The sequence below is a fragment of the Chinchilla lanigera genome, unplaced genomic scaffold (genome assembly GCF_000276665.1).
Source record: "Chinchilla lanigera isolate Chin_1 unplaced genomic scaffold, ChiLan1.0 scaffold00042, whole genome shotgun sequence".
NCBI classification, from domain to species: Eukaryota; Metazoa; Chordata; class Mammalia; order Rodentia; family Chinchillidae; genus Chinchilla; species Chinchilla lanigera.
The window spans coordinates 19,393,647-19,408,858 of NW_004955443.1; the positions used below are offsets into that span (position 1 = coordinate 19,393,647).

Below are 15,212 nucleotides of genomic sequence, written 5' to 3' on the forward strand. Positions count from 1 at the left end.
TGATGCTGGTCGAATATTTTGCAGAATGCCCCTCAATTTGGGTCTGTCTTCTCTGAGTTCTCATAAATTGAGTGAGGTTATGTATTTTGGGTCACGAACACTAAAGATGCTGCGTGTCCCCATCACACCAGGGCTATGTGATGTCCCTTCGTCTTACCACTGGCCAGGGGAGTTTTAACCACCTGACTAGGAGGTTTCTACTGGCGTAAGGAGGATTCCATTGGACAGTAAATATTTTTCCCTGCCTGATTTAAAAATATCTTGGGAAGATAGTTTGTGACTATGCAGATATTCTGCATGTTCTCAAAGTATTGCACAGGAATTTCAACAGACTTTGCCTGCAGCAATTGTTAGTATGGTGTTCTAATGAGAATTCTCGACTCCCCCTGTTCCTCCCCACTTGATAAGTGTAATTCTCCTGTGAAGATCTCAGGGTCATGATCACAACGGAAGTTGGAATAGTTGTTACTCGCAAACACAAGTTTCGGGTGTGTACTTTAGAATCTGATCACAGAGCCCAAGCTGGAAACTCCTCCCTACTTTGGTCTTTTGTTGTTGTTCTTGTTCTTGTTCTTGTTGCTGCTGCTGAAGTTGTGACATCAGAGTGGTTATGTGCATGGGTTGAAAGCCCACATCTCTCCACTCAGAGCTACTTATACGTGGTGAGTCACTAAACCTGAGCCTCCACTTTCCCATCTGTCGACTGGAATAATAATAACACCTGCTTCATTGGACGTGAAGGCTTCATGAGGTGCTTGGTGTAAAGATCTGAGCCCAGTACCAAGTTCACTTAGTCAACATCATCTCTATTCTCTTATTATTTCTTCTGCAACAAAGGAGTTGCTACTATGAGGTTTACTGTGGAAACAAACTCCCTTAGAAGATATCTGCCGTATTTTAAAACTAGGTCTGGATAATTTTATTTTCAATTTTGATTGTTATTTTTTTAGGAAGATAATAGGGCAAAAACAATACAGGATAATGTTAAAAGCAATCAGAGTGCATCTAGAATTCCATGGCAAGGGCTTGTACTCGTTCCTATCCACAAGTTGCCTTCCGGCCTCTGCCCACTGGCACATGTATCTGTCATGTCTACAGCACACATGCCACTCTGAAACTCTGTCTTATCACCAACCGTGGCACTGCGTGTATTTTATTACCATCTCTTTACTGCTTCTCTTATCAGCTGCCCATATTCCATCGAGATGATGGACTGTAACTTCTTATGCTTTAGCTGTTGGTGGGTGTTCATTCTGCCATTTGCTGACTTATTCATTGATTCAACACGTATTTGTGTAATCTGAGACAATGCTTAGTGATGGAGACATAGGTGAAAAGGCGACACTCTTGTCTTTCTGGGATTTGTAGCCTGCCAAGGAAGACTTGGAGGTCATTTTCTGTTGTGTGGCAGCTATCACAAGGGCTACAATGACCATTCATTAATTGTGTTCTGAAAGATAGTGTTATTGACTCACTGTCAGTCGTCGTATGAGTGCATGGTAGTATATTCTACTTCTGTTTCTGAAAGGGTTTCACAGTTAATACCCAGCTATGGCTCAGTAGAGGTGGGTGACTGAAATCTTGTCAGCAGTGGATGATTTAATTTCACTAATTGAATAACTACAAGTTGATACTTCCTGATTCTTTTAAATGACATTTATTTAATTATTAGTGAAGATGAACACTTTCACACATATTTGATGATAATTTACTCAGCATTTTCTTTCATGTGAATGCTCTATTCTTCCTCTTTGCTGGTTTATCTATTGGAGGCTTGATACTTTTTTATTCAAGTCATAATTAGTTCTTCATATATTGGCAGAATATATTCGTAGATAATGAAATGTAAGCTATTATAGTGTATACAAATGTTCTCCTACTCTGTTTTCCCACCGTTTGATCTTATTTTTCCACTGGTCAGAACCTTTTAAATTTTTCATGTTTTAAAAACTTTTCTTCTAATACTTCAACTTTTAGATGTTGCTTTCTGTCAGTAAAAGAGCATTCTGTGTTGTGCTGTGGCTGCTGTGTGTATTTGCGTGTGTGCTGCACATTCACCTTAAAGATACTTGACACTTCAATCTCTTGAGAGGTTATTTGGCAGCCTGGTGGAGAGTGTGGACCCTGTCGGTTCACACTAGAACCCCAGCGCTGCCACTTTCCAGCTGTGTGATCTTGAGCAACTTCCTTAATCTTCCCTTACCTTAGTTTTGATTTGTGAAACAGGGAAGATAATAGTGCCACCTTCTATCCCTTGTTATGAGGGATAGAAGCAAGTATAGTGTTTATACAATGGACCAATGCCTCACACAGAGCAAGTTCTTAGAAACGTCAGCTCAAATTGCGTTCATCAGGATTGCCCACTCAGGATGATTGTGAGAGTCCTGGTATGGATGATCTGGTGATTTTTGTTTAGATTATTGTCACTGGCAACCGAAAGGCCATAGGAAGGAGGATATAAACCATGAAAACATGACCGTGAATTCTTTGAAGGGCAACAATCCCATTTCATTGTCAGGCTGTAGTACCACACCAGTTTTTTGTTTTTGTTTTTGTTTTTTTTGACCTTTGGGTCTGGTTAATCTGCCGTCCTCCAGACAGTGTAAATGCACTCGTCCTCTATGACACATCTCTGATGTCAGGCTCCTGAACTGTGCTTTTTAAACTGGACCTGCACAGCACAATAGGTAGATCCTACCTCTGCGGGTCGAAAAGGAAGGGGCAGGAAAATGTACCGTAGTGGGGATTTGAGCTAAGAGGAGCCAAAGATTTCCATACTGACCTAGGAAAGCTGAAGAAGGTGCCTGGACATTACCTTGTGCACGGGAGAGACACCACATCAGGCATCAAGAACACCCGGCCACAGAAACAGTGTCAGACCTCTGCAGCCTGACAGTGACCAGAGACACAGCCCATAGGTGACAGACATGACCTTCACTCAGTGTGCCGCTTTGGTTGCTGACCCCAGAGCACGTTTTCCAGCAAGTTCAGCTTTGAGAGCACCAGTGGGAAAGGACAGATCTCCCGGTTCACTGGTTGCTGAGCAGATGGGACGCAGCAGCCTTTGAAAGCCTTCTGGTTCTCCTGGAAATAAATTTCTCAGATGCACATATTTAGGGAAACAATTCATCAATAGAGGTGACAAAACCATCTGGCTCTGGGGACTGCAAAAAAAAATTAGAGGTTGTAAAAGTTTACATTCTGATGAAGGGTGTATGTCTGGCTTTTATTATAAGGAGTTAATGAGTTCTGTCTGTGGCCTATTTTTAGGGATTTTTTAACCTGGCCCTGCTAATTGAAGAAGGTGCTATAATCCCACACCATATTTTGGATTTCTTGGAAATTGATCCAACAGTCCATTCTAATAACATCTCCATTCTCCGAGAACTGTATGAAAGGTGAGTTCAGAACCTCTTTAATACTGATAGGTCTAGGGGTACCCAAGTGAATGGGTGGTGTTTGCCTTTTGGTCCAAGTTAGCCTTCCCATTGGTTTGAGATGGTAGGTGTTAGAAAAAGGGCCCAAGATTTGCTTCTGTTAGAGAATACTCAGCCAGACCCAAATCTCTCTCTTTTCTGGTACGTGAGGCCAAGATATAGAATATGCTTGCTCTGAAGTTCAAGTGCTGACCCAGATTTTCCATGAAGTGGAAAAAGGAATGCATCTGATTAGCCCATGCTTCTCTGAAAGATAGGGAGGCTTTCCCACATTCGGACTTTGGCCCAGCACTCTGACAGAAGTATTACCCTGGCAGGCCCTGTGCTGACTCCTCCTTAATAATTAAAGACGTGATGAGAGGAACCTTTTTTCCGAGATTTTTGCCAAGATCTCAGAATTCCAGGTCAGGCCGTAACAACGTTTACGTTACCAGGCTTTACGTCTCTGCTTCTCCTCCTGAGTGTGCTCATTTGTGCAAAAGCTGAAGAGTGTAGATTTGAGATGTGAAGGGGCCAGTCATAAGTAGTGCCACCAACGCCCATGACACATGCGGATGCCTGGGCTTTGTCACAGGTGCTGGAACCATAGTAACGAGGAGTCCTTCAGCCCCTGCTCCCTGGCCTGGCTGTACCTCCACTTGCGGCTTATCTGGGGCGCCGTCCTGCACTCTGCCCTGGTAAGTGTGTCATCCCCCAGCCCTGCCCTCTGCTTCCTGCCCTTTGTCAGTCACCTGATACATACCTTGGATGTTTGCAGATCTACTTTCTGGGAACCTTCCTGCTCTCCGTATTGATCGCTGGGACCGTGCAGTATTTCCAGTCTGTCTCAGGTAAAGATGTATTAAAGAAGGCCAAGGCAGGTTGAAAAGCTAGGGATTCTTTTTCCCTGCTAAGGAAATGATACTCTTCCTCCTCGCACCCTTGGTCATACATTACCTTCTTTCCCAAGGGTGGCCATGCACTAGATGGGCCCGCTGAGGGCATCTCATAATCCCTGCCTATAGGGAGCCCACAAAGCTATGAAATTTTTCAAAGTAAGATTTTTTTAAATGAGTTTTAAAAATTGAACTAAAATGTCTGTCAAAACTCTATGTGCCTGAAAAGTCAGTTCCAGAGCCCTCTCCTGCGGGAAACTTTCCCATCCATTCTGGTTGAGCAATCAAATGTGTGAGAAAACACTCATAGTGAATAATCACAGCCAGACACATGGCCTCAGAGAGAGACACCGAGGAGGGCTTAGTCTAGCTTGCTTTCCACTAATTACTATTATTTTTCTGAGCCAGCATGAGGTAGTAATTAAGGGGATAGTGCCCCCAGTCACTTCTATTAGAATCTAGACTTGGTTACTCATTAGCTGTGTGATTTATGGCAAGTTACCTATCCTTCCTGATCTCTCAATTTTCCATCCATCAAATGAGTTCTAATAGTAGCTACGTCTCAGAAAAATAAAATGAAAATAGTTAAGTGAGAAAACAACACAGAACACACTTACCAAAATGCCAATTACAGTTAAATGTTAGCTGTTGTATTTATCTGGTATATAAAACCCTTTCCATAAATGTGAGTTATTATACTTATCTTCCCTGGTACACTATAGGCTGAATTGGTTCTGGCAGGCTTTGATCCAGTCATTTATGATACTTCACACTTAGTAGGTGCTCAGGCCTGCTTTTGGTGGGAAATTCTTGTTTTCCGCCATCTTGGATGGCTACAAAAGCACAGAATAGCTAACAAAGACCAGCAGAGGAATTTACAACTGGAGCAGATGCGGAATTTGAGCTTTCAAATAGTGGTTATTTGGGTAGGAGATAATGAGAAGCTAAAGGAATGCAGGATACCTTTCCTTCCTTCAAGAGAAGGAATCTCTGAGAGGCAAAATGGGGATCGTTTCTTCTGATTTACCTGAGGAGCTTCACAGGGAGTCATCTACAGCCCCTCCAGGTGTAACTCTTCCTCCTTGTCCCTTGCCAGTGAATAAATCTGCCTCATGCAAATTCCATCCCATTTCTAAATTTGTTTCCCGGTAGGCCACATTTATTTTGCATCTTGTCAGTATTTGCCATTTCAAATTATCTCTGTCATTTTTACTCTGTAGAAATATTGTCATGATTACTACAAATGCAGTTCCCTTAGAGGAGCTGAAAATTGCCTTTATGATTTTACACCAGCTGGTAGCCATGAAAATTCATGGGCTGGTGAAACTGCTTTTATCAGAAGTCGTCACGTTTTCCTGTCTTCATGTCTTCATTATCAGTCCCTCTGCATTCTTGTCTCCCTGTCCCTCTTGTCCTTTGTTATATTTTTCCCTTCCTGTGTCTCCTTGGTTCTTTCACACATTTTCCTTGTTTTCGCAAACTTTTCCATTTCCTGCCTTCTTCCCTCCTGACCAACGCAGTGAAGACTCTATCTGAATAAGATCTTAAAACCAATTTCATTCTGTACCCTTCCTTTGACAGATGAGGAAACTGAGGCCAGAGAGCTGAAGTTGCCTGTCCCATTAAGGAAACAGAAGCTGAGAAAGGGTGTAGGGCCATAGAATTTTTTTTTTTTTTTTTTTTTTTGGTTTTTTTCCGGTACCGGGAACCGAACTCACGACCTTGCGCTTGCCAGGCAGGCGCTTTGCCGCTGAGCTAAATCCCCAGCCCCTGGCCATAGAATTTCAAGCTGCTTTTCAGAATCCCGATCCTTTCAAACAGTGGCTGTTGACTGTCTTAAACCCATTGCCCCATCACATCAGGAACATTTTGTCACACTTGTTTCATACCTTGAAACGATGTTCATGATAATTAACCTACCCACACACATATTTTTTAAATGAATCCAGGGCCCTAGCTGCAATATAAAGGAGAAATAAAAAGAAACAAATGGTAATAAAATAGTATCTATTTCCATATGTAAATTCTAGCCCAATGCTTCTGAATGTTAATATGTGCACAAATCCACAGGGATCATATTAAAGGCAGATTTTGATTTAGAAGGTATGGCGAGGGGCTCTAGGATTAGGCATTTCTAATAATTCCTCACTTTGACCAGGAAGGGCAGTCTTCATCCTGAAGTAAGTGTGCCGGTCACTTGGAAATAAGAAGGTCCTCCCTCAGCACAGTGGTGCAAGGGAGAAGGCATAGAGCCCTTGGGGGAGTGGATGCCAGGCTGCTCAAGGCCACAGCTTTTGCCACTGCATCTCCGCAATGGTGCCCAGGTCTGTGACTGCCCAGGGGCAGGGAGGGACAGTGGGAGGTGCTGCAGCGAGCACAATAATGACCTTTGGGTGCTGGCTCACAGTCTTAGAAAAGGACCTGGAACTAAGGAGCCTCCCATGTGCATGTGCAGCATGGGATAAGGACTGTAGCTAGAGGTTAGGGATCTTTGTCATTGCATTATTTCCAGGCAGCTTTTAGAACTGACGATGTTATCATTGGGGCTTTCCATTGGGCTGTCTGTCCAGTGTTCATTCAGCTCTAATTTCTTTCGTTTTCCTCCTGAGTTTGTGTGCTTGGTGGCCTATTGTCAGCACGTCATGGCCTCTACCACACTAAGCTCTCCTGCACGTAGAGGGCCAGCAGTGAAGGCCAGTAGCTAACAGCACCGGCCAAGCAAGAGTTGACTTGCCAAATTCTGGCTCTGCCACTAGCTGTGTGACCCAGAACAAGGAAGGAATCCTGTCTGTGCCTCGGTTTCCTTGTCTGTAAAACAGCAAAAATCGTAGTGCACCTAATGCCTCCTGTAGCTGAGAAAACCAATTGTGATCACGTGTTCAGTGCTCAGAGCTCCCTAAATACTAGCTGGACACATCTCAGGAGTGATGAGCCATGGAGTGTTTTACCTGCAATTACAGCACGCCACCTCCAGGGGGCGCCTGCACTTACACAGTTTAGGGTTACCAGTGTTTCCCATGCTTTGCTGTGCTGTGAGACTCTAAAGCATAAGGCTCTTTTTTAAAGCATCTAAACAAAGCCATTGACTAATCTATCAAAAGTACCAACATGGTGCATAGCAGATATTGCCTGTCTCTTTGATGTCCTTTAAGGGAACTTGTTTTGATTACTATCTGGCAACCCACTGGGCAGCTCTGTCTTTCTGAGGCTAATGCCTCCCGGGCTTGTACAAAGGTCCCTGGGTTTGGGGTGGCCCTAGGGTTGCTTGATTGTCACCAGTCTGAGAGCAGAACACTCATCACCCAGGCGATGTATTGGACGTGCAGCTTCAGGGTTACAGGGCAGCTCCGCCTCCTCGCCAAAGCTGAGGACCACTGAGCCTTGTCTGTTTCCAGTTGCTGCAGAGGCACTTGGGGGCTGCGCTGCAGTGCAGCCCGGGCCACAGACAGGCTCGACCTGCTCCCAGATGCCAGAAAGCTCTGTTCTCTGCCTCGATGACCTCAAAAGCACTTTCTCTCTCCCTGCCTGTCGAGGGTGCCAAGCAGTATTACCTTAATGGAGCGGGCTTTGGAAAAACAAAAAACATCTCAAAGTAAAATGTATCTAGAACCACCTCCATGAATGAACAAACCAAAAAGCCTGAGCTCAGCTGGAAGAGTCCTGTCCCACTGTGTGTTCAGCACCCCTAGTCTGAAAATCTAGCACCCAAAATTCTCTAAAATCCAAAATCCGAAACACTGTTGAGCACCAACATGATGCCACAGATAGAAAATTAGGCACTCGACCTCATAGGGTGGGTTGCAGTGGAGATGCAGGCCCACTGTTGTAGGAAGTCGCCCTCAGGCTGTGTGTGTAAGGCAGTTATGAAACACACATGAACTTCACCTTCAGCTCTGAGGCCCACCCTTGTTATGTGTATGTGAATATTCCAAAACCGGGTGGTGGGGGAATCTGAAATCTCTGACTTCGGGAAGGCTGTCCCTGACACGTTGGGGTAAACTTCTTATCTAAATGCAGCACGCTACATACGGCGAGGTCTGCAGAGCCCTAACTCCTGGATACAAGGTAACCCACATGGACGCCAGCCTGAGATGACACTGGCCATTCACACCGTCTCCTCCTCTCTGGCTAAATGGTTAGCCTGCTGTTCTTTCTTAAAGAGTGAGATGATTGAGCAAGATTAATTAAACTTTTCTCTGCTCTTTTCCTGTCTTCTACGTTTCTAGTTAATGAGGTTTCTACTGAAGTACAGTAAAATGTCACAAAATGGTGCGCACGAAAAAGACACAAGCCTTGAAGTCAGATCTCATGGCGAGACCCCGTCCTGTCTCGCCCCATCTCACTACCCTTGGCCCCCACCAGTGTCTCCACATGGAAGAAATGTATCAGAACAGGAATCTTATGCCTACATTGGGCCCTACTAGATCCAGAGCCCCAAATGAAATAGGCTAGATCTTATTCATAATATTAAATTTCAGCAATACACCTCCCCGCCTCATTCTTACAAACATTCCACCATTTCAGGATTAACCCATTATATGCTCTGGGTGTGGTGGCATATCCCTGCAATCCCAGCACTCAGGAAGCTGAGGCAAGAGGATCACCATGGGTTCAACCCCAGCCTGGGCTCCATAGTGAGTTTGTGGTCAACCTAAACTATATCGTGAAACCCTGTCTCAAAAACAACCACCAAAGGATTAACCCAATATGTTCCCCTGTGTTTTTATTGTATACTCACATCTCGTCAGCTGGCAAGCAGATGTTTTTTCTACAGTGGTCTGCAACAAAAGCCAGTAAACTTTTTCAGGAAAGGGCCAGATAATAAACATTTTGGGCTTCGGGGCTGTTATGAGTCCACTCTGCCAGAGGAGCTTAGAGGCAGCCATCTGTGGTTGAGTCTCCAATAAAACTTTACTGTGGACACATTTGAATTTCACCTGTTTCTCCTGTGACACAAAATAGTATTCTTTGGGGTTTTTTGTTCAGTTATTTAAAATGTGAATTCTCAGATCCTGAGCCATACAAAAGCAAGGGAGCCGCTGCAGTTGGGGCCAGCTCCTGATTATTCTCGCTAATGTACAGAAAGTGGCCCCCTAGAAGGCAGGCAATCCACAAATCACTTCTGTTTGGCTCTGGAATATTCTCTGTAATTCTTTAAAACAGCACGCTGATTTTCCTGGTTACCTTGATTCCAGTCCAGTCATAAAATTAGCACGCGTTCCAGGTGAGCAGAGACAAAGAGGCCGCTTTAAAATTAGGATGGGCAGCAGGGGACTGGAGGGAGAGGCTTCGCACGCAGCTGGTAACAAAGGGACGCAGCGCCTCTATTGTACACTCACCAGAAGGTTTCAATGGGGGCGATGCTAATTAGGCATTCCTTCTCCCTTTATACATTAGTGCTTTTTGTTTTAATCAGAAAACTGATTGCTGATTTATCTTGTTACCATGGTGACTTAAACATTCCCTGAGATTGAAAATCCAGGCTTGGTGCTGCATTAACTTCTGCACAAGACCAAAAAGAGAGGTCCTAGGGTCAGAGGGAGTCAGGATACCATCCGCTGCAAGCCCCTCAATTCACAGGGGAGGAGACAGAGGCAGGTGAGACGCAAGCACTTTGGAACTGCAACATCCACCTTCTGGTATCTACACCAAGGTCACCTGTTTGTCGCAGATAAATGAAACCTGCCCTGCAGGCGAGGTCTCGTGACTGCGGCAAAATGGTCTTTGTACCTCATGGACAGGTCTCCGGTCACTAAATCCCCAGCCAGGGTGATGGCTGTAATGACCCTAGAAATGCCACGCTGTTGCACACCCTGCCCCTTACCCTATCCTGCTCTTTCTGAGCAGTCTCTGGGCCACATCTGCTGCAGGTCTGGAAAGGGCACTGAGGGGAAGTCCTGTCCACGTCCGGGAAAGGCAGAGGCTGTGAGGCCCCTTCCGAGGCTTTCTGGAGGTGACCGTAGATATTAGAGGTATGAAAACCAGATTTTATGTAGGAATCAGATTGTCGGCATGGGAGCATCTTCTTAAAGTCAGTACATTTCAGGAAGGATATTTGAGATCTTTAAAAATGGCCCCAGTTCCTAAAAGCTTCATAAGACTACAATATTGCTCTGTTTAATGAAGATCACTTATAAAAGACAAACTGGTGATTATTTGTATGAACTAAGGCTGCCAAGCTGACTGACTGTACATCGCATGACTCCAAACTGCTAGCCCCATTTCACAGATAAAAGAAGCCATGGATAAAGCCAGATATGGTGGCGCAAGCCTGTAATCCCAGCACTAAGGAGGCTGAGACAGGAGGGTTGCCACAAGCTTGAGACCAGCCTGGACTACACAGTGAGTTCAAGGCCAGCCTGAACTATGTAGCAAGACCCTGTCTCAAAAAAAAAAAAAAAAAAAAAAAAGAAGAAGAAAAAAGAAAAGCCATCGTTCAGAGAAGTTAAGGGACTGGCTCAAGATTACCCAGCTGGTAAACATCAGAGCCCTTTGACCCCTGGTCTCTCTGGCTTTGAAGTTTGTGCTATTTTCTTAGGTTACTGGGGCCAAAAGTACTGCAGGCAGCCCGGGAGCAAATGCACCAACTCTTGTGTCTGCCCTGTAAGCCATGCGCCTGAAATTCATCTTTCCCCCTTTCCCCGGTGAACCAGTCACTAGTAGCACAAACATTCACCAGTGCCAGGCACTGTTCTAGCATGTTATATGCATGAACTCATTTAATTCTCATAATAACTCAACTCAGTAGAGATACTTTTCTCCATGCTTTTGGAGGGAGGGGAGGGGAGGTAGCCTGTCCAAGGTTACATGGCTATGAAAGACCAGAGAAGCCAGGTAGGTTCCAGAGCCCCTAGTCCTATCTGGAGCACTTCTTAGTCTTGGGGTTTAGCAGCCCTGGCATGGATGACATTTGGAGCCGGGTCCTCCTTTGTTGTGGGGCACCCTGTGCGTTCTAGGGTGCCAAGCAGCTTCCGTGGCCTCCACCCGCCAGATGCCAGTAGCATCCCCCACCTTGGGGTTATGATGACCAGAACAGCCCCTGGACATTGCCACTGAGCCGTGGGGCCAAAATCACTCCCATTCATCAATTTATCCAATTACTGATACAAAGTATAAAACTGTAAGTGTCTCTACCGTTGGTGGTCATCCAATCTCCTTACTGAAGATAGATTGACAATTAAACCTAGTAATTATGTTTTACAGCCCATATACACATTTATTTAAATAAAATAACTGACTCTAAATCTGGCACATTGTTCCAATGGAATATGAACATGAACAAGACCAACACTCCTTTCTAACTGCTTGCTGTGATTTATGGCTTGCATTGCATCAATATCATGGAGGAAAAAGATATGGCCACAGCTCATGAAACAGATCAGAAGTGTTTTGGGCCTGGAAATGTTGGTATAAATGCAGTAACTTTGAATCCTAGGATGTCAGAACCACTGGAGATCTTTGCACATCCATTCCAACCTGCCATGTTACAGAAAGGAGCACCAAAGTCCAAAGGACCTAGATAAGAGGTCCAAAGTTGCCTATTTAGTGTGGACTGCAAGCATCTCTCCCGGGTGTGCTTGGATGTCCCAGAATGCTCAGCGCTATTGTACCTGTGTCTTTGCAGACAACGGTTCCCCTCCAGTACCAGCCCGGGTCTCCCCAGACCCCACCGCTTCCACTGCAGGTCCACCTGTGACTCCAGCTGCAGGCGCCTCCGACCAGGACCAGCCCGCGGTCACTGGTAACCCAGAGCCACGAGGGTGAACTGCGCGCTCCAGGTCTCTGCAGTCCAAGGGAGTCCTCCCCATGGCTGGTACTGGAAGGCTGGGGCCAGGGCATTGTACTGACAAACACCTTAAAAATCCTGTTGGCTGGATGCACCTTTTGCACTCGGTGTCATTTCTTTTTCAATCACATTACGGGGATGAGCTCAGAGCAGAGAGTCGTTACACCAAAGGTTATCAAACAGACCCGAGCAACATCGTGATCAGAGGGCCTGTGGGGGAGGTCAGCTGGTCAGCACAGGCTTTGTTCCCGGTGACTGTGTTTGGGGAGTCACAGTTTGCCTTGTGGCACATCCGGATTCTTACACACACAGAGATATTTTAAAGAGTCTTTGTCCTTTGTTCATTCTCTTTTATCAAAGAACAGAAATTTGTGACTTCTCTACAAGATAGATAATGTCGCAGTACCCATGATTGCCACAGCCTGCTCTTCAGAATCCAACTGGCAGATTTCTCCCTGACTTCCAAAACCCAGCAGTTACAAAGCACCTTGAAATAAATAGTGAATGGCTGGAGACACCGGGATGGCAATGGCTTTGTAAATTGGTTTACATTTTTCTCCTCGAATTTTTCTAGGGTCATAGTGCTTCCAAATCATTTGATGACATTGTTGGATAACTTTTCTGTTTCAACTGCAATCCACAACATAACATCTAGGAAATTCTTGGTATTTAAGTGTAGTCTTCTCCGTGAATTACCCACTAGAATAGACTGGCAGCAGTGGGATATGCAGAAAACAAGCCTTTAGCTCATAGTTTCACCTCCTACCCTTGTTCCTGCCTGAGTCTGGGTAGGGGAGTCTGTGTGTGTGTGTGTGTGTGTGTGTGTGTGTGTGTAGGAGAGCAAGGAAAAGCAGAATGTCTGTATACTGTGAGCTGCTAGTGTAGTAAATAAACCAGTAATGCAATATTGTGGGTCCACACTACTCTTTGCACTACTTTATTTACAGTAGTAAATAAAATTATTTTTATACAGTTGACTACTGGAAAGTGACTTTTTCTTTTTCATAGGTATCGTGGTCATCATACAAAGTGCTAAGGTCCATGCATTCTCCTTAGGAGGTAAAAAAAAAGTCCTCCTGACAAGAGGGATTATCTCTGTAAGCCATTAACGTTTGCAGATAGGGAGGTGGTGGGCAGTTCTTCTGGGGATCCTGAGCTCGGATCTGGTCACCGTGATGTTTGCAGAGTGTCATGCATTGTTTTGGGGCTTCTTGCTGCTCTGAGGCTGGCTTTAGATTAATTCTAGGTTAAGCCCGCAGTTTCACCCTGTTTCTCCTATGTCTGGTGCTTTGTACTATTTGTCAAAGAGCCAGACTTTGGGGCCCAGTAGTCCTGGGTACAAATTCTGCTTCTGTAACTTACTGGCTTAGTAACTTGGAGGAGTAATGAACCCTGTCTAGACCTTGGAGTCCTGCGCTATGAGGCCCCTCTTGGGCCCCTCGCGGTGCTCCAGTGTGATTATGGGTTGAACACCGGCAGCACAGTGTCCTGAAATGTTGTTTCTATTAGGAAGAGAAATCTACGGGGCCAGAGAGCAGACTCTGCTGGGCCCAGATCTCTGTCTGAGCCAAACACCCGCTCCCCCACTGCTGGGAATATAGGCTGCTAACAGCTCCAGGCTGCAGTCATCACTGGAAATCACCCTCAGATTTCCAGTGGGGCTCTGACCAAGGTTGTGCCTTTGGAAGCGTAGCCCACGGCCATCAGCTCGTTGCTGTAGGTGGGATTTTTCAGCATGAGCCCTGTTGGCATTTGGGCTGGGTGAGTCTTTGTTATGGGTGGACATCTTGTCCATTGAAGGCTGTTAAGCAGCATCCCTGGCCTCAAACCACCGGCTGTCGGTAGCATCCACTCTCCCACCCTGTTCTTCCCATTGATGATGGCCAAGGATGTCTCCAGGCATTGTCAAACATTCTCTTGGGCGTAAAGTTGTGCCCCCCTACTGTGAGAACGAATGACGTAGGAAAACAGTGTTCCCTTCCCACAGTTTGAAACAGCACGGACAGGTGTCTCAGCTCCAGAACTCCACTGCAGTGCAATCTTACTCTGCCCAGTTCTGCCCTCCTCACTTTCCTACAGGGTCTCCCAACCCCGGTCACAAGGAGCCTTCACACCTGACTTTGTACCTCGAGTGTCCAAGAAACTCAAAAATCTAAGTGTAGTAGGCTGCTATAACAAGGTTTCCCACACTGAGTGGCTTAAACAATAGAAATGAAAGGTTTTTATCACAGTACTGAAGGTTAAAAGTCAAGATTTTGGAAAGATTGGTTCCTTCTCTTTGGCATGTAAATGGTCTTTGTTCTCGTTCTCTCTCTTTCTCTGTCTCTGTCTCTCTGTCTCTGTCTCTCTCTGCCTCTCTCTCTGTCTCTGTCTCTCTCTCTCTGTCTGTCTCTGTCTCTCACTGCCCGCCCCCCTTGAGACAGGGTCTCACTATGCAGTCTAGTCTAGCCTTCAATCTACTGTATTTCCCAGGCTCTAATCTCTTCTTATAAGAACATTAGTCATTTAGATTAGTCCCAGATATTGGGCCTCATTTTACTTAATCACCTCTAAAGGCTCTACCTCCAAATATAGTCACATTCTAAGATATTGGGCCTTAGGACTTCAACATAAGAACACCAAGGGGGACATAGTTCCAACAATCACACCAACCCAAGACAAGCTGAAAGGCTGGTTCAGGTCCAGAATGTGGACTCGGGTGCCATTTTGGTCTAAGACAGCTGTCCAAACCCCACTCACTTCCTGTTCAAGCTGGAAAATGCTGGTGGGATTATACTTTTGATGAAGCTGGTAGACTGTCATCCATGGCTCGTCTTAAACTTCTACTCCTTGGAGACTTCTCAGGACTATATTCTAGATCTAACTTATCTCTTCCCCAATCTTAACCTTTCTCTTGTCTCCAGAAGATGTAAACTTATCTCCCATCAGGCCACTGTCCAAACTGGGTGGGAGAAGATTGCATAGGGAGGCAATGTGGAGTAGGGGAAGGAAAAGGGGAACAGAAAGATGGATACAAAAGTAAAATCTAGTTACTTCTCTGTAGTCCTCTCCACGTGGGCATTCTTAGACCAGGGGTGCAGGTCAGTAGATTGTGAAGCACATCTAGGCAGAAGA

At 45.3% G+C, this 15,212-nt stretch overlaps 1 protein-coding gene across 2 annotated transcripts in view; it reads left to right on the forward strand.

Moving 5' to 3' along the window:
- Nucleotides 1-13,075, forward strand: part of Sel1l3 (sel-1 suppressor of lin-12-like 3 (C. elegans)) — an 89,261-nt gene extending 76,186 nt beyond the window's left edge. Inside the window, exons 20-23 of one of the 2 annotated variants that reach the window (XM_005392032.2) lie at nucleotides 3,271-3,398; nucleotides 4,012-4,114; nucleotides 4,195-4,267; nucleotides 11,937-13,075. In XM_005392032.2, coding sequence (XP_005392089.1) covers nucleotides 3,271-3,398; nucleotides 4,012-4,114; nucleotides 4,195-4,267; nucleotides 11,937-12,076 — 444 coding nt within the window. In that variant the 3' untranslated portion in view covers nucleotides 12,077-13,075. Of the gene's footprint in view, nucleotides 1-3,270; nucleotides 3,399-4,011; nucleotides 4,115-4,194; nucleotides 4,268-8,329; nucleotides 9,236-11,936 lie in introns of those variants that run through there. The other variant, XM_013518080.1, reaches the window with a different exon arrangement.
- Nucleotides 13,076-15,212: the final 2,137 nt, after the last annotated feature.